The sequence below is a fragment of the Alosa sapidissima genome, chromosome 12 (assembly GCF_018492685.1).
Source record: "Alosa sapidissima isolate fAloSap1 chromosome 12, fAloSap1.pri, whole genome shotgun sequence".
In the NCBI taxonomy this organism is placed as follows: Eukaryota; Metazoa; Chordata; class Actinopteri; order Clupeiformes; family Clupeidae; genus Alosa; species Alosa sapidissima.
This window is the reverse complement of record NC_055968.1, coordinates 16,321,507-16,341,232: the sequence shown is the minus strand read 5'-3', so window position 1 is coordinate 16,341,232 and position 19,726 is coordinate 16,321,507. Positions and strand designations below refer to the sequence as shown.

Genomic DNA, 19,726 nt, shown 5'->3' with positions numbered 1-19,726 from the left:
CGGCCTTCATGCATGCAGACATAGCCATACTCGCAAGACACATTTTGGATAGCGACCCAGCTTTAATGTTGAATATCGATCTAAACGTGTTCCTGAAAGAGCAAACTTAATCTTTTACAGTAGCTCTATAATGATGACAATCTGTTTTAGAGCCTAATATTCCTGACCTATGAAAAAACACTTGTGTTGATAGGGACTGATGTGGATATGTTGTCCATTTTCTTATATGTGGCCTCTTTTCAATCCATTACTATTAAAGATTTATTTTGTACAGAAATACATCTATCACCCATGTTATGCCAACATATTTAATTCATCTGGATATAGGCTACAGTAGATAGATATAGGCTTATGGACATCTGCTGTTGTCAGTGTGCAGTCTATCCCTTTACTCACAATAGCCTACATGCTTTGTTTTTTTGTAAAAAAAAACCCAAAACATTAAATGTTCAATTATTACCTGCTGACTAATGCACTCAGTTTCTTTCAGATCGCAGTGCCTTTCTGTCATCTGTGAGGCTGCAATGATTAGGCCTACATTATCCCAACTACAGTGATAGGTGAGCGATTTCCGTCTGGAATTATTTGTTCTCGCTTGTTTTCATGCTAATAATCAAGAATAAGGACCTATATGCTCCAAAGAAAAAACAAATTGAACATTCATCAATGAGCAGCTCAAAATATTTAGCCTCGGTACGGTGTTCATTTTAGGACATCCTCAGACTCAGAAAAACATCGGTCATCTTCAGACAAAACTGCCTCAGCGTCAGAAAAACCTCTGTCATCTTCAGACAAAACTGCATCAGCGTTAGAAAAACCTCTGTCATCTTCAGACAAAACTGCCTCAGCGTCAGAAAAACCAGACTCAGGTGTCAGACTCAGAAAAACATCTGTCATTTTCAGACAAAACTGCCTCAGCTTCAGAAAAACTTCTGTCATCTTCAGACAAAACTGCCTCAGCGTAAGAAAAACCTCTGTCATCCTCAGATAAAACTGCTTCAAACCAAACTGCCTCAGAAAAACATCTCTAAGGAGTCGGGTCTCAGAAAAAACGCTGTCAGAAAAAGTGGAGTCAGGTCTCAGAAAATCAGGTCTCAGAAAAGTATTAAGTATTAAATAAAGACAAATGTAGTACGCTGCTTACTCCGGAATGTGCCTTACAGCAGCTGCTAATGTTACTAGCGAAGTGAGGTTAGCTAAGTTACATCCATGGATTTCCTACAATATGTATACCATTGGATCACTTTCTACCTTTACTTATAATTTCTACATCTAACCAAGCACCAAATATAACATGCCAGTGACCAGGCTTGGAATTTCACCATTCTGGGGGCAAGGCCACTTGGCCTTCAGTTGGGCATATTTGGTGGGGGGCACAAAGGCCACATGGGCACCAAGGCCAAAGTTAACTATACAGTAGTAGGCTATAAAAATGATCAAAGTTGTATTTAGCCTATTCACTGCAGTAGACCTGCATCATTGTATGAAACATAACAAAAACATGAAACATGACATATTACATATAACTGTAAATCATCTGATCATCTAATAAAAACAGATATCTAGGCTATATATAACATTTATTTTATATTTGGCCTGCTATGAAATCATGTATTGAACAATTTAAATTTAAGCACAGCTCATCTTTAAGAAACTCAAATAGCCTAGATGCATGCTTAGCATTTTGTGATCAGGCTACTTTCATAAACTCTTAGTCAGCTGTCCTCTGATTTACCAATATCTAGGCGATATTTGTAACATTTATTTTGTATTTGGCCCGTTATGAAATCGTGTGGAACAATTTGAAACACATTGTAAAACTTAAAGCCCAAATTTGGAGACATCAGTGCATGTCGAAATTTACTGCAAATTCAAAACTGGATTACTCTGGAACGGCTAACTGTACAGGGGACTGCTTTACACCTTTATGTTCGGTAAGGTCTGCTGTTTATTCTGATATGTGGTTTGTCATAAAGAAGGGTTCGTAAAGTATTCCACCGAGATGAATGGGTAGGGAGATCATGGACGCAAAACCTTCAGTAGAATGTATGATTAAATTGACTTATATTATTTACTTTTCTCGCGAACCGTTCAACACAGCAATTATCGGCTAACATCGTTTAAAAGCTGAGAAAAAGCTCTTTCATGTGACATCACTTGTGATGTCTGTGTGATGAATAGGCTACTTCGCGAGTAGTTCAACTGAGAAGAATGGGTGAATTTGGACGCACTTTCTTGCGATGCACTTTCTCCACTGCGTAAAAGACTAAATTAATTTGCGCTGTGAATGCTAAGATTATTTTGACAGGCCGCAGGATAAATAAAAATCGCTATTAGTAGGACACAAAGCAGAATATTGAAAGAAGGGGGCACCAAGGCCACCGTGGCCTGTAAACCTATGATTTTCAAAGGGGCTTCACGGCCAACGCAAGGGGCTACCACGGCCGTCGTGGCCGCCGTGAAATTCCTACCCTGCCAGTGACAGAATAACGTATTAAGCATAATATTAAACTCACCGTTCTGTATCTGTATTTTTTCTGACAGCGTTTTTTCTGAGACCTGATTTTCTGAGACCTGACTCCACTTTTTCTGACAGCGTTTTTTCTGAGACCTGATTTTCTGAGACCTGACTCCACTTTTTCTGACAGCGTTTTTTCTGAGACCTGACTCCACCTTTTCTGAGGCAGTTTGGTTTGAAGCAGTTTTATCTGAGGATGACAGAGGTTTTTCTTACGCTGAGGCAGTTTTGTCTGAAGATGACAGAAGTTTTTCTGAAGCTGAGGGAGTTTTGTCTGAAAATGACAGATGTTTTTCTGAGTCTGACACCTGAGTCTGGTTTTTCTGACGCTGAGGCAGTTTTGTCTGAAGATGACAGAAGTTTTTCTGACGTTGATACAGTTTTGTCTGAAGATGACAGAGGTTTTTCTGACGCTGAGGCTATTTTGTCTGAAGATGACCGATGTTTTTCTGAGTCTGACACCTGAGTCTGAGGATGTCCTAAAATGAACACCGTACCTCGGTCCACTTTCAGACTCGTTGTTAATGGCTGCATTTTGCCTGGGAAAGGTCCGCGCTCCATTCAATTAGCACCTTTTAGTTATGAAAACTTTAACCAGCGACACATTGAAAATATGCTAACTGAAACAACCAGTGAACACTGTGAACTTTCCAAAACAACATCAAACTATTAGGCCTAGGTGAATTTACAATCGCACTCAGTGGAATATTTTTAGTTTCGCACGACGACAGCTGGGGGGGACGCGAACTCACCTCATCAAGTCTTTCATTTAACCCACCGTACATTGCCTGTCATTCTCACTTGTCACTTTCTCTCTGTATCTCATCCTCGCATTAAATAGATTTGCGGGAGATTCTAATTCACATGCTCAAGGAGCTTTCCGGAGAAGTTGGATGTCTGCTCGTTTTGCGTAGTTTTAAGTAAAAAATCGTAGCGGCGTACTTTGATGTGAAAATGTGTGGTTGCTACGCAAAATGCGTAGTAGGTTGGCAGCAGGTCTGCTATGGTGACATCTCTGGACTCTCTCCACTCACCCCTCGTCCCATGACACCATTGTTGAGTGGGAGGCCAATGAACTGGAAGGCTGCCTCCTGGATGAAGTAGGGGTTGAGGATGCGCATCTCGTTGGGTTCTCGAGGCACAGAACGGGCTACGGACTTCCAGAAGCCCTCTGTAGCCCTCTGAGAGAGAGAGATAGATAGATAGATAGATAGATAGATAGAGAGTGATAGATAGATAGATAGATAGATAGATAGATAGAGAGAGTGAGCGCAAGGGAGAGAGAACAAGGCAGGCACATTGAGAACAATTACATGTGGAGAACAAAATCCTTGTGAAAACTGATCCAGCCCATCTTTGGAAGCGTGCAAAACCCTCAGGAATCAGGAGGACTGCGCACATCACTCAGCACGGCCTACGAGCAGCCCATTCTCCACAAGACAGGCTGGAGATGGTGACATGGAGCAGTCACCATGCAGCCACAATGCAGCAGTCACCTGTACAAATAACTCAAAGTGTTGCTTTTGTGATATCCCAAATAAAAGAGGCAAGCAGAGCGCTTTGATCTCGCCTGGCCTGGTGCCAAGGGCGAGCCTGAACATCAACACAACCTTTAATCGAGTGGAGAAGCTATTGTGCTTCCCTGAGCCTTCCCTGACAGGCTGGTCCACTGTACTGTACTGCCTGCACTGGAGCTCTGCACTGCCTACATGCACAGCCCTGCCGTGGCCAAACCCACCCATACACACACACACACACACAGATTTCTTGGCAAGCTGTTAAAAATAATCAGGTGTTAAATCATAACAACCATGCAGCAAATGGGATAACAACTTGCGGGAATTTGGTATAATACTTAACAAGTAGAGCTCAGCTTCATGAGAGAGGGTGTATGTCTGTGAGTGTGTGTGTGTGTGTGTGTGTGTGGTGTGGTGTGGGGGGTGTACCACGGGGACGCGTGCCACTAATTCAGGCTCATCTGTCTCCCAGCATGCAGCTGCGCTGGGCCAGGCTGGGGGCAGCAGCGGTGGCGGTGAGGGGGCCCACTCGGAGGCAGCTCTGGTAGTTTTACAGCTGGTGCGCGGGCAGCTTTAACAGGCTCTCACTTTATAAAAACACCCGGCGAAGGAGAGGCGAGCGAGATGCCAGCGGTCTGCGGATTCCACAGCTTTTATAGATGGCAAACATACCACAGGTACAAACAGAGCATGTTCCTCCCAGACCTCTTGTGCCAAGAAGTGAAAATGGGCCACAAACACCATTCGTCTACTGAACGACTCTAGCACTGAGCACTGGCATGTTTAAGGGAAAAGGATGTGCTTAAAAACAACTAAATCATTGACCACACAGGTTCTTGACTTATGACATTTAAAGTGCAGTAGCCCTGAAAGTAGCTTCTCTAAATAACCCTTAAGGGAGGAGGTTTACGCATTGAAATACTTTAGATGATTGCAGTTGTGATGGGACAACTTTCGGAAGTGGCCAAATAAACTCTTAAGTGTCTCTGTAATTCTGCCTCAGAGGTATTAACCATCCCATAACTTCACTTATCTTATTTATCTTTAATGTATCAAACTGCCTTAGACATGTAAATAAATACACACACTTGACACAGGAGTCAGTAGTTCAGTTGGTAAATTATAACGAGTTTGTCTGCTTCTGGGACTATGGAAACCTTTGAGCTTGATTGAGAGCATTCTGGAGGTAGATGAAAGGCTCCCGGAGGAACAGCAGACACCAGTGAAAATTTATCTTGACTCTTGTTCCTTCCGTAAATGTGCCAGCACACTCTCAAGACAGGCACGCCAAGCCCTGAACCGCGAAACAAACAAAAACGACTGCCGGCACGAACCTTCTCCGGCCTTCGAAGCTCAAGCTTCATTTCCCTTTCTCTAAGACTAAGAGGATCGCAAATTAAGAGAGGTAGCGGAACTTCTGGTAAACAAGCAATTTTCACACAACGTGTTTAGCCTGTGGTTTTCTGGTAATGACCAAGTGACAAAGCGCAAGTAAATAACGGCTATCAAAACCACGTGCTGAAATGAAACCCATGCAGCACGCCAGGTTTTGACATGTGGCTACCATTCCACTTTCCTGATGGGCATCATTGACGATAACATAATTAGATCAACTAACCCCATACGTAAATTACAAGACCGTGTTGGGATGGGGGTGGGGGGTTGGAGACGAGGGGGTGAAGGTTCTTGTGGAAATAACCTGGAGCCGTGGTACAATAGCCTTACAATGCAGCAAGAAACAAAAATGGACACGTCACCACGCATGGAAAAAGTGACGTGTGCTGGTTGTAGTGCAATGAAAGCAATACCCCCGCCGACAAGGCAAGAGGGACGAGAGGCCAGGGGTATTTTTTTTAAAAGCCACTGAAAAACAAGAAGAGCAAACAAAGCCACGCAGAAAAGGAAGACCCTGTATCAATATACCTGGGGCCATTAAAGTAATGAGGAGTGGCCGCCGGCGCATTCCTGCCAGCTTTGTCGGAGTAGTTACCGGGATACATGTGACTAAGCCTCACTGAATGGTCCCGCAGGCAAAACATAGTAAACTGAGGCACTCACACACACACACACACACACACACACACACACACACACACACACACACACACGCTGTGCTTGAGCACGAGTTAAGTCCTTTGCCATTTAGTAATGGCTCACTGCGACGGAGGGTAATAGGCCCCGGATGTTGTTGTGCTCCCTTAGCTCAGAGGGTCACTCCACACCGCAGCCCTGCAAGGCCGGCAGAGGACGACGAAGAAACACACAGGCTCACAATGACGATAGTCAACTCAAAGATCGCCACAAGCGGGGAGACATCGTTCATTTTTGGACTGTCCAGTAGTTTAACCAAGTTGAAAAGGATTCTTAACATCTGACACATTTTTTGTAATGCAGGGGGCTGGCCTCTCTAGGGGAACCACACAACAGCGTCGTCCCCAATGTCTAAGTCTTTCCTTCGTAAGAGCGGGACATGAGAGTAATTTGCGCCGGGCCCATGACAATGCTATCACTCAATCTCTGGCCCCTGGAGGTGAAAGCCGTGGCGGACCCATTATCTTTGCACCATCAGTCTCCAGCGAGCTGACACACTCGCTCATTCATACCCGCTGACAATCGTCACAGTTTGTGGTGTGTCATGAAGGGTGACCTTTGGCTTTGGTGCCCTCTGTCTCGCTATCCTCCTTCCTCCTCTCTCTTTCTCTGTCCTCCTTTCTCCATCCCTCCTCTGAACTTTAGGCTCTGTGCCACCAGCCAGAGGGTGCAGACTGGGTAGGTTTGTCTGTAGAATGATGGTATGTGTATGGCCAGTATTCATCACACCAGCATTATAAGACGGAGCTATAGTCCACACAGAACCCTGGCCGACTCCAGAAAAGGCACATGGTCAAAGTTTACAGTGACAAAAGTCACAAAACCTTGAATTATGTTAAAGGTTGGAGGGTTCATGGGAAAAAAAATGTGGCAGGTCTAATGTACTTGAACCCAAAGAACACAGTATCCCTTCAGTGTCATTATTTCACAAATGTGTGATTAACACAGCTCACAAGATGTGCAGGTGTTCATGCACAACGTCTTGACAATGGTTATGGCCACAACAGAAGAAAATGGAACACTGGAATAGGAGTGCGACAGCCCCACAGTCTCCTGCCTCCGCGGCCTTTGTACCTGCGTGGCTATCGCTGTTTGAAAAGTGAGATAGTGGGCCGGACCACCCTTGGTCTGCTGATCCAGTTGACAGGCCAGGTGATCCCAGGTTTCCCTTACACGGCGAGTGTCTGCAGTGTAACCCCATAGCCCTTTCAGGCTGCCAGCGGTCACCGAAGCGCATCAGATTCCATCCTCTGTCGAGCTGTACCGTGCCGTGGCGTGGCACCCCCCCACACACACACACACACTCTCACCCCCTCTCTGCTCTGGGGTTCACGGCGACCGGCCTGAAGCGTGGGATGTACATCCCGTTAAACAAACAATGGAAAGAACACAACAATCTTCCACGCCATGCGCGTGTTTATGGCCACCTGTTTATGCTTGCTTTGCTGTGCCAAGTTTGTTTGAAGAACTGCCCCCCCCCCCCTTTTTTTCTTGTTTGTGGGAGGAGAGGGAAAAGAGGTCTTGCTGAAACCAGCGGATTATGGGCCTGTGTTCTACTCCGGCTGACGTGCACCGAGTCACGATGTGATGGCATTATGGAGACAAAGGCCCACTGGGAAAATAATTCTTTTCAAGGATGCGTGTGAAAGAAAGCAAACAATTAAATATTAAATACCACCAATGTTTCAGATCTGCTAAGAGCATTCTACTACCTAGTATGGTAGTATAACTTCTTCCTGCTTTGTTTGTGTGACATTCTTGCTTTGAAATGAAACCTGAGAAGATTTAGGAAGCTCCTCAAAGAAATCAAAGGGGATTAATGTGTGAGCAAAGCAAAGAGTGAGGGGTTTGAAACATGAGGAAGTATGTTTGGTTTCTATATACTGTACGAGTTTGATACACTTTGACTTTGTGCTGGAGTTAAATAATATTTGGCTGTGTGAGAAATATATATAAATTATGAGCCTCAGGTTTCATTTGTTCCTCTGAGTTCCTCTCAAATTCTTTAAAAAAATAAGGAATATATTGGCCCATAAATCATCAACCTTACACAATAACAGGCCTACCTGACAAAATAAACCAATTTATTGGGACTAATTTCGTGAAAGGGGTGTACATCAGTATGGTAACTTGTGGAGGTACCAATTGTTAGTCTGGTTGTGTGACAGGGCATGGCAGATCAAAAGGAGGAACAAAACCCCTAAAAAACCCAACTGTGGCTAATTAAGTATGAGTGCTCTTACTGCAAAGTAGCCTAGCCAAAGGTGATTATAGCATGGTCAGGGCCTTTGTGTTAGAAGGGATAGCTAGTCTTATCAATACAATGGACATGTGCCTTATATCCATGGCAGCGAGGAGCTAATAGTTCAGGCACCAGGTGATAAAACCACCAAAAGCGTAAATTAAGAAAGCAATTGGGGACTTTTTGTAGAAGTTTTGTAAAAGTATGTAGAAGAATATATACAAAAAACAAACAACCTAGAAAACCATCAGTTGGCTAAACGAGGTACACACAGATACTCTTGGCCAATCCATTCAATAGATACATTTATCCAGCCTCTAAAGAACATTAAGTTCACTTAGGAAAACACGACTATGGCTTCTCTCAATGTACCGAAGCCTACTGGTATGCCTTTGTACAATTCAGCTACAACACATCTCTAACATAGCTTTTAAATGTAAATGTAAATAAATAAATAATAATAATTAAATAAAGAAAGTGGGAATTATTTTCCAGTAACACAGGTACAAAAAAACATACACAAAGACAAAAAAAAAAAAAAAAAGGACTTAAAGGACGTCGGTACTGCGACTTCATTTTCATAACAGGAAAAAAACTGCTTACTAACAGAGGCTCAAGCGACCCACGCAGCGCAAAGGATCTACCACACAAATAAAGAAACTAAGCATTTCCAAATCGCTGATTCAAACTCTGCAGGGAACACTCAGGCGATTAGGCTATTCAATACACACCACATGCAGCTTTCAAATAAACTATAGCAACATGTGCAAGATAGTTCTCATAAGACAAAACCTGCAAATCACAGACAAAGGAGACAAACGCTACATCACGTAAATGTCTACAGCTAGTGGGAAATGAGAGCACTGATCACCTGACCCACAGGTAATTTATGAGGCAGGTCCGTGTCTCGGATCTTAAGATAGACCCGACAATCACAAATCGATCCAAAGAATGAAACAATATAGCCATGAAAAAACAATATTTGATCATGATTTGATCCACACTTTGTCCGACTTTTGAGCATTTAAACTTCTCACAACAAAAAATGGCTAGCCAGCACTAGCACCAACTAGTACTTCCTTTTGTATTTAAACCAATCCTATTCTGTACAGAACACGATGAACTCCATGGCTCATTCTAACAAAAGCACAATGAACCGTAGGTACAGGCGATTATACACAAATTTTAATATAATTACTATGAATACGATATTTATTTTCTGCCAGTAGATCCCCTGCACACCTTGCAAGATGTGTCATACGTTTAACTGATAAACATATTCAAATGTTAAAATACAGTTGAAAGGGAAGCTATGCAGCAGTTGATTGATATCTGATTTTCAATTGATGAAGTTAAATTGATTGTTGGCTGTTCAAATGGTTTAAGAAAATCTATGCCAATGCTAATGCTAATGGAGATCTTTCTTTTTTTAATTTATGCCAATGCTAATCTATGCCAATGCTAATGTTAATGGGGATCTTTCTTTTTTTAAATGAGCAAGTTGGAAAATCTTTATAGATTTAATGATATATGCCATAAAATCTTCTGTAAATATTTTCATTGTCTGCACAGCAAAGCACACTGGCCTCACACACACCATCTTCTAGTGCTGTTGTGTTGGTAGATACTGGGATTCCAACACTGCTGCTCACACTCTCTTATTTATGAGTCATAAACTCACTGCACTAACCCATCCAGTCCCCTCTCTACACACAGGCAGGAGGTCCATCTCTAACCAAAACACTGTTTTACGGACACGGTTCCTAAATCCCGCAGGGAGCAAACAGTGGGTTTTAGTGGGGAAGCAGGATGCACGGCTCTCTCTTGCCCACCCCTAATGGTCTTTCCTTGGCTGTGGGAATCCTAATGGACTAATGGAGGGAGTGTACAGCCCCAGTCTTTGCCATGGGCGAAAGACTGTGCATCTACACATAAGTGTGTGTTTGAGCGAAGCTTTGGCTTGCCATTTTTTATGAGGATGGCAAAGACAAACAAATAAACATTAAAGGACCATCTGCCTGCATCTGATCCCACAGCCTCTAAAGAGTGTGCAACTGTGAGCTGTAGTTATTCTGACAGACTGAGATGTGCATTTTTGTCTTGTAAAACTGGGCAGTCTATTTCCTGCATGTACTCACAGTGTAAAAGGAGTCAACTATGGAACAGGATGACTGTCCACAGTTCAGCGTCAAAGGAGACAGAAAGATAGCGAGAGAGGAAGCGCTGCTTTGATAACCCTGTTGCATCCTGAACACTTCTCAAAAGTTGACCTAATGAAACTCAGAGAATATAAGGGCAGTAAGTGGCTCCTCCTCCCAGTCTAGCTAACAAACAAGTGTCAGCAAAGTTACAACATTGCATCCCTGATAACCGAGGAACATCCTTGGAGTAAGCAATGATGGCTACATTTGCCATGGGAGAGACCGAGTGTAAAGACACTTGAGGCCAGATGTGAATCACTGAGAGGCTGCTTTCTTTACCGGGGCTCACTCTGAAATTGAGAAGGAGCCAATTCACCGAATGGTCATTCTCTACCCTTGGAGGAGATAAGGAATCTATTCACCGTCACAGACCTGCCAATTAAGCACATCATTAAGTGACTGTCACTCACCTGGGGGGAAATGGTACACTAGGCATCAGACAAAGGCAGCTGCCTCGTGGGAGTCATTCGACCAGTCCCCCCTCTCCTTTGAGAGCAGTAGCCATGAAGCCTCCCTGACAATCCACTGAATAGATGTGTTTTACTGAGGCGGTGGAATGTCAGCAAACATTGCTGGGTAAGGCATGTTTCGGGAGCAGGACTATGCCAGTCTCAGCGGAGTGTAAACAAGATGTTCGCATTTAAAAGCACAGTTGCCTAAGATAGCCTCCAGACAGCTTTGCTACTCTCCACTGCGGTGTGGCGAATGGCTGATTGCTTTATCACTAACCTGCTGGCACTTGTCCCGCCACGCATATTGGAAGCATAAACGACCCCCCGAAAAAGAACATGAATAATATTTTTCTTTACAAAACCACTCAAGAAGTCAGACAGGGTCTGTCATTACACAACAAATGATTCACAGAAGTGGGTAAACTGCTTTGAATACAAGCAGCTGAGTTCACGGTATTTGGAGTTAAACAAAAGTGTGTGTTATCGTGAGTTCCTAAATTGATATTCATTTGGCAACCTCAAAGGGAAGAATGCTTCTCACTTTCAACACTACATTCCACACTTTGCTTATAAACAGTGCCACAGTCTACCTGCACACCACTGCCCCCTACTGAGAGTTTGCCTTACCAGCCTCTCCCTGAAGACCATGTGTCGAAGCCACTTAAAGTCCAGGGGCTTGAAGGCAGAAAAGACGAAGATGGAGTCCTTCTCATAGTGCTCCGGTTTCTGGATGGCTCCCTCGGGATAGGTGATGCGCATGGTGGTCTTGTAACCGACGTCTTTTTCATAGCCACTCACTGGGGCCTCATTCAGCCTGCAGCAATGAACCATCGGCATGAGAACACTTGGCTCACACATGCATCTTCTACCACAGATTGGTGCATGTGTGTGTGTGTGTGTGTGAAAGTGTGTGTGTGTGTGTGTGTGTGTGTGTGTGTGTGTCTGTCTGTATGTGCATGTCTGTGTGTGTGAGAGTGTGTGTGTGTGTGGAAAAAAACATAAGGCAAGACTGAGAGGGATGAGTGGGTTTTGAGGGCAGACCAGAAACATCATTAAGTCACAACAGCACTATTGCTTTACTGACCTGATGACGACATCGTACTCGTCTATCACAGAGCCCAACGACTTGTTGGAGAGGATTCCACCATTTCCAATGATGATGCATTTTGTACAACTCAAACTACAAAGAACACAAACACATTAGGAACACCCAAATCAACCATGATTTTCCTTTTTTTTCCAAACCTAAGTGAAGAACCTACCCCCCCCCCCCCCAACACCCTTCTCAAAAACATTTGTATCAACTGGTCCAGAGCACTCCCTACTTTGGTCTGCAGTGCTAGACCGAGGTTTGAGAGTGACATCTCTACCAGGGCAATGAGGATGCATGTTTACAGAGAGGAAAAGTTCACTTGTGGATTTCCCACATTAATCACAGGAGAGCCTGACAAGGCCTGATAGGAACCGACTGTGAGCTGCTGGGGTTGTGGGTTGACTGGAAGGTCACTAAATGGCTGGGGGTCAAACAAATGAGAGAGCGAAACAAAATGCTCATGAACAATGGGCAGATAGAATCAGCGCTGAGTTATAAGGTTTCTGTGACCTCAGTAAAGACCTCAAAGAATGCCCAGTAGATGAAAGGGTAAGTTAAAGGGCTGGAGGAGTCTGTGCTGAAACGTGAAAATTTACCAGAGAACAATAACTGCACATAAGAACCTCTCTAGGTGTTTCCAAAATGTATTGGCATGCATAGAAAGGGCCATATGAGAGCACTTTGTGTCTTTTACAATACTCTGTCAAACCACATTCGAGTGAGAGTGGAACTAAAAAATCAACATGCCTTGTTATAATCAGGGCAACACAATTCTTACTAAGTGTAGTGAGAAAAAATGCTCTTCAGAAAGCCAACACACCATGAATTTTTTCCATTCGTCAGAGGTTAAAACTAAAATGTAGGGACCTCATCCAAGATGTAAATGTATCCATTGATTACTTGTTATTATTTTAGAGGGAGCCGCAGAGTGGGAGGGGCATTCATCAGTGCTGAACTATTGCCCAGTAAGTCTGATTATTTTCTTAATTACGGCAGTCAATGCATCAGCTCTGCAGTACGGTCGTGCGTGTGAGGTAGGAGTCCCAGGGGGCCTTCATGTGAGCCAGCCACATACAACCCTCCATCCCCATTACAGGATCCCGTACACTCCCACTTATCTATGTGTGGGCCTATGAGAGGGTGATGAGTGAATCAGTCAAACATGGCTCACATACCTGTCCAGCTCCGAGCCCAGCCCGTAGTTCTGAGTTTCTGATAAAATAACATCTATGATCCTTTCTGCAATCAGAGATAGAGCGAGAGACAAGAAAGAGAGAGGAGAGAAGAAGGTGAGAGAGAAAGAAAGAGAGGAGGAAGAGGGGTGGGGAGAAAAACAAGGTAGATAATGTAAACTCAAGACAAGGGGGGAACCAAAAACCTACTGACCACACCGTCAATGTGACACCTCAACTCTGCAGGCACTTTTCTACAGCACAGAGCTCTGATTCTCTGTGATAAATGTAGCAGGGCCTCAAAGCCAGAGGCTGGGTGGGCTGCCTGACTCTGTGAACCCTGCCTCATGTTATACAATCATTTGGAGTGGGCAGGCAGCCTGTTGAGAGTGGGCCTCAGAAGCATGCTCTGTGAGGAGGATGTATACAGTCGGAGATACTAGGGAGTGGAAGGCGACAATGAGAAATGTCGGTTGAAGTAACGGTATTTTTAAACAAGCACATTCTTCGAATGACGAGGTAGTTTGCTAGCCCTCTGGAAAGCCAGGTTACATCACAAGTTAGGAACACCATGCGTTCTTCCATGAGGGTCATCTTTTTTTTCTCTGCCCCCTCCACCCCCACTCCCTCTTGTGTTCTCACGAATTAGCCCTTGTATGTTTACAACTCTCCTCCCGAACTATTTTTAGGAGGATATTACAGATACATACACATTCCTCTGGGAACCCCCATGTTTGCTGGAGCAAGAGAGGAAGCAAAGCTTTAAGAGCAGTTGACTACTGAAGGGTGAAACGGGAAGAGAGGGTCTATAATGACACACATGACAATAACACATCATTTTATATTAGTAGTATACTATACTTGATGCACTATAATAATAGTCCACTTCAGATCTTATTGCATATTCAGATTGATTTATTAGTCACATACAGTTATAACAGCCCTTACAAAAATTAAACGTTTGAGGCAGATTTGCAGCAAACTTGTAGGTAATTTGCAAAACAAATGAGATCACTAGAAAATATCGCCAGAAGTTTGCCATTGTTGGCCGCTATAGGCAAACATCCAGCTACAGTTGTAGTACAGCAGTTCTGGCAACAATGACAAGTTTGCCACTAGTGGCCAGTGATTTGCCACCACACTTGGCCAATAGTGGCAAACTTCCAGTGAACTTCTGGTGACAAACCTAATTTGCATATGACATTGCTGCAAATTTGCTGCAACATTGCCAAAGGTTAACCGTGACCTAATTTGCATGTGAAAATATGACCTTGCCGCCGATTTGCGGCAACTATTCGCCAGAAAACTGAAATTTCTGTAAGGGAGTGTACAATAGGTAGGGAAATGTAAGCCTGGTTAGCTCCATGACTGTGTAAAATGAAAAGAATATAAATAATAAAAAAAGATTAAAATCAATAGTTAATAATGATTAAATTAAATAATACAAATGCACTAGTCCATTCAGTGCTTGGGATAGCAGGCATGAATGCTCATATATAAGATACTGGTTAAGTCTATATCTAATTAAGACAGACTGCTTTTCCCCTCCATACTTATAATTAAAGCCTGTGGCGTGAGTGTACATCTCTGTGTTTACAAAGACTAATCCACAGTATCTATTTTAAATTAGAGGTAATGCAGAAAAACAAGTCAACCGCCGTGACACAGTTTGGTTTACGCCACCAGACACATCTGGTCCACGCCTATTACCAATGATGGAACGAAAACAAGGGAGTTGGGAAAGGATGGAACAACACCAACGCAAACTACTGCCATGACATTATAGACTAATTAGTTAGCACAAACAGGCACTCTAATCAATGTGGAAGGGAAGTGAAAATAATTGGTATCTCCATTGAGCCAAACCACAGAGGAAGACATAAGAAGAGGGCCGAAATGGGTAGCCATCAGTCAGTCACAGACAATAATCTACACATGTACACCTAAATACAGAGACAGAGGGAATGGCAGGAAACCTACAAAATGGACTCATTGACTACTCAACGGCTAATTGCAATGACTTACAGTCAGTCTCTCTCTTCATGTGACTCTGAGGAAGCTGGTTTATTTTTGAGGGAAATAAAACAGCACATTTAGTATTTATAGTATATGCTTTAGTGAGCAAACTGACTGATATATTCCGTGTGTGTGTGTGTGTGTGGGGGGGGGGGGGGGGGGGGGGGGGGGGGGGGGATGAAATCCATCATCCAAATCCATCATTATCCATTTCAAAATCACTTTTGAAATTAAATTTCAATCACATCACAAAGCCACGACAACCACGTGGTGCTCTTCAAAATTATAATCCTTTCGAGGAAAGTACACAGGGTGTCAGAATTAGATCATTAAAAAAAGAAGAAAAAGAAACCTTGACCCATCGCTATCTTCTAGGAAGCAGCAAGGCATCTGAGAAGCCAAACAGCGAATTCATCTCCCACAACTGCCCTAAAAGGCCACAAAAAACATCTCATGACAAAGGCAATGAGCCTGTAGCATTAGCATTATTATGTGTGTATGAGGCTTGGAAATACCTCACTGATTAGCACAGAGACAAATGACGGAGACTTTAAGAGCCGGCGAGATGCATTCTTTTAATGGGCTCCATAAACATTTCACCCAAGTACTCCCATGAGTTTTCAAACAAAACAATTCCTTTGATTTGGACCTCTGGTGTGTGAGCATCAGCTCCGCTTCCTCGGGCCGAGGAGCCTAATCATTACATGATGTGAATGCCGACTGGTGCCTTGGTCAACAGACTCACCACTTCTGCACAGTGTTCAAGGAGCCCAAGACAAAAGACAGCAGACAGGTCTCATGAGGAAGTATGCAAACACCCTTGCTATGATGCTTGGCAAAAAGCCCACAGGAATTAGGTATTAGTCTAGTATTAGTACATGTATCCATGTTCCCTAACTTGCAAAGTGGCCAGTAACTGACCTCATATCATAACAAATAACTATCCACAAACTACTGTCTCCGCATGATTAGTGGCAAAGGTTTCTATTTTGATTGGTCTGTTCTAAAAAGACAGTTGCTTTAACTATGGTTTAAACTGTGCAAAAGGTCAGCTAAATGCGGTCTACTGCCAAAAATGATTAGATTATTTAAAAGGCAGTGCTTCTAGATGGGGCACAGCTCTTTTTTAAAGATTAGTCCAGCAAGCAAATTGTCACTTTTAGCATACATACGGTCATGTAGATATTATTCAATTTAATTTATTTTTTTAAAGTATATTTTTTGGGCCTTTTGCTTTTATTTGGATAGGACAGTGAAGTGTCACAGGAAGTTAGTGGGAGAGAGAGATGGGTTGGGATCGGGAAATGACTGCAGGTCGGATTCGAACCTCTGACCCCGTGGGCACTTGGACCCGAACATGGTATGGACACTGTAGCCAGCTACGCCACAGCGCCTTTCAGGATATTATTCAATTCCAAAAGAATAACTGTATGGTTGCTTTCTTCATACTGTATTTCTGTGCAATACTAAGTGTTTCATTTTATGTTTGGGTTTCAAGGACTTGTTTTGGGTTATATTGCTGGTTATCACAGTAACACTATGTATGGCGCCATCCAATCTTTTGAGTCAGTTAGTCTTGTTATCTCTGGAGGTACAGGCTTCTTGAGTCTTTGTGTTGAGGAAAGTTGTCTTATAAGAAAGGGCTGTGACGATCAATCAAACTTTTAATTTATTATGCAGAATAAAGTCTGGATTTTTTCCTACAATAATTGTGGAAGGTCCTTCAGCCCTGGAAGGCCTAAACATGAATAACACCTGAAAGGTAAGGCTCTTTACATTCCTGATGTTAAAAAAATGACACAAAGATCAGATTAACACTAAGCAAGGGAGGTTGGTAGTTTAAATAATAATTTCAAATGATGTTCAAAAAAGGTATTGTTTTGCCAGTCACATTTTGAAAGGGGTTGGCAAGTGAGTTTTGGAATCAGAGGTGGGAGAGGAGGTCTTGTGTCCTTTATGGTATGGCTGGTTAGGGCACATAGGCGGGTCAATATAGAGTTCAATGTCAAAAAAATTGACACAAAAGGTTTTTTCATGGATTCTGGTACTGTTGGACAGGCTAAATAACATACTAAAAATCTAGTGAAATCTGACCTTGGGAAAGGGGTAATTTTCAAAATGGCTGTCAAGAGGTTAAAATGCTATATCTCAATTACTATTCAGCCTACAGGGGTGAAATTGATGTCAAATTGTGGTCATATTAAACAAGAATATGATTTTAAATGGTAATATTGAAAATGTTTCAATGCTCTACCTTTTTCAGCCATATATTAAAATCAATGTGTTTTAATACAGAGCAAATGCAATACAGGATTATGAACCATCTCTATGGCACGGAGGAAGAGAAGACATGTCTTAACTGGTGTTCTCATCTAAAGGTTATATGCTTTTAGAAAATATATAGTTTAGGGTGTTTAATCTGTTTTGCCTGGACAATACTGTATAGGCTAAAATGTATCCCCTTTACACTAGATTCGCCTATACAGAATAGAGGGCAATGCATTGTTCATGGCATGGAGAAAGATGGGACATGTCTTAACTGGTGTTATATCTCATCTGCAGGTTAAATGCTTTCAGAAAATATATAGTTTAGGGTGTTTAATCTGATAGACAATAACAACAACAACACATTACATTTATATAGCGCTTTTCTCGATACTCAAAGCGCATCACATGGATGGGGGGACCTCACTAGTAACCACCACCAATGTGTAGCACCCACCTGGGTGATGCACGGCAGCCATTATGCGCCAGAACGCTCACCACACACCAGCTTGAGGTGGAGAGTGAGGGAGTGAATGAGCCAATTACAGTGGAGGATGATTAGGGGGCCAGATTGAATGAGCCAGGTTGGGAATTTAGCCAGGACACCGGGGAACCCCCTACTCTTTGCGATAAGTGCCATGGGATCTTTAATGACCACAGTGAGTCAGGACCTCGGTTTAACGTCTTATCCGAAGGACGGCATCTCCTACAGTGCAGTGTCCCAGTCACGGCACTGGGGCATTGGGATCGATCTTTTTTGGCCAGAGGGAAGAGTGCCACCTACTGGCCACCCACCAACACCACTTCCAGCAGCAACCTAGTTTTCCAAGGAGGTCTCCCATCCAAGTACTAACCAGGCCCACACCTGCTTAGCTTCAGTAATTCAGCTAAGACAAGGCATCCATTGGTCTGGCTGCTGACAATACAGGCCAACATGTATCCGCTTTACACTAGATTTGCCTATACAGAATAGAGGGCAATGTATTGTTTATGGCATGGAGGAAGATGGGACATGTCTTATCTGGTGTTATATCTCATCTACAGGTTATATGCTTTCAGAAAATATATAGTTTAGGGTGTTTAATCTGATTTCCCTAGACAATGTAGGCCAACATGTATCCACTTTACACTAGATTTGCCTATACAGAATAGAGGACAATGTATTGTTCATGGAATGGAGGAAGATGGGACATGTCTTATCTGGTGTTATATCTCATCTCCAGGTTATATGTTTTCATTGTTCATTGTTTAGGGTGTTTAATTTGTTTTACCTGGACTGGACATGCCCAAATGTATCTACTTTACACTAGATTCGCCTATACAGAATAGAGGGCAATGCATTGTGCATTCATGGAGGAAGATGGGACATGTCTTAACTGGTGTTATGTCTCATCTACAGTACAGGTTATAAGCTTTCAGAAAATATATAGTTTAGGATGTTTAATTTGTTTCCCCTGAACTGTATACCAAATTGTATCAGTTGTACACTAGATCCGCCTATACAGAATAGAGTATGTATTATGCAAGGTGTGGTGGAAGATGGGAACATAACTTGATTGATGTTATATTTCATGTACAGGGTATATGCTTTTAAAATATATATAGTTCTGGCTGTTCTATGACTTTAGTGAACCATAACCCATGCATAGGCATGCATTACATATTTGCGTGCATCAAATACATGTTGGGATCTATCATTAGGGGGGAGCTAATTAAACTTAATCTTAAACTATATTTATTAGTATATCAGAAATAATTACTATATCATTATTCATCATCATCCACCATCCTCCAGTCCTCTGAAAGGAAGTTGTGCAGATCGTCACATTGTTCATTTTGACATGCTCCACAGGCAGCATTGAGGCGTAATCCGTATCTACATTAACAGAAGAGTGTCTTGCCGAAATGCACACAGTTACAGCGGATAACTTTCAAAAGCTGTGAAGCTTACTAGCAGATTCAGTTGGAGGGAGACGTTCTAGAGTCACAAATAATGACGCAAAGACAACCTTACTACTCAGGGTGTTGTGCCGTAGTGTTGTCAGAGAGTCTATGGACTTCCCACCAAAAAGTACAGCCATCACTTGGCATCTTAATTCACCAATCACCTCTGTTGTCTGATTGGGAGTAGTGGAGGCATTGGCACATGACTGAAGGAC

General features: G+C 42.9%; 1 protein-coding gene across 8 annotated transcripts in view; it reads right to left on the bottom strand.

Moving 5' to 3' along the window:
- Positions 1-19,726, bottom strand: part of LOC121677546 (CMP-N-acetylneuraminate-beta-1,4-galactoside alpha-2,3-sialyltransferase-like) — a 44,970-nt gene that overhangs the window by 6,429 nt on the left and 18,815 nt on the right. For all 8 annotated transcript variants that reach the window (XM_042056325.1, XM_042056326.1, XM_042056323.1 and 5 more), the window contains 4 exons: positions 13,290-13,353; positions 12,106-12,201; positions 11,649-11,835; positions 3,553-3,699 (listed from right to left, as the gene is read on the bottom strand). In XM_042056325.1, coding sequence (XP_041912259.1) covers positions 3,553-3,699; positions 11,649-11,835; positions 12,106-12,201; positions 13,290-13,353 — 494 coding nt within the window. The remainder of the gene's footprint in view (positions 1-3,552; positions 3,700-11,648; positions 11,836-12,105; positions 12,202-13,289; positions 13,354-19,726) is intronic.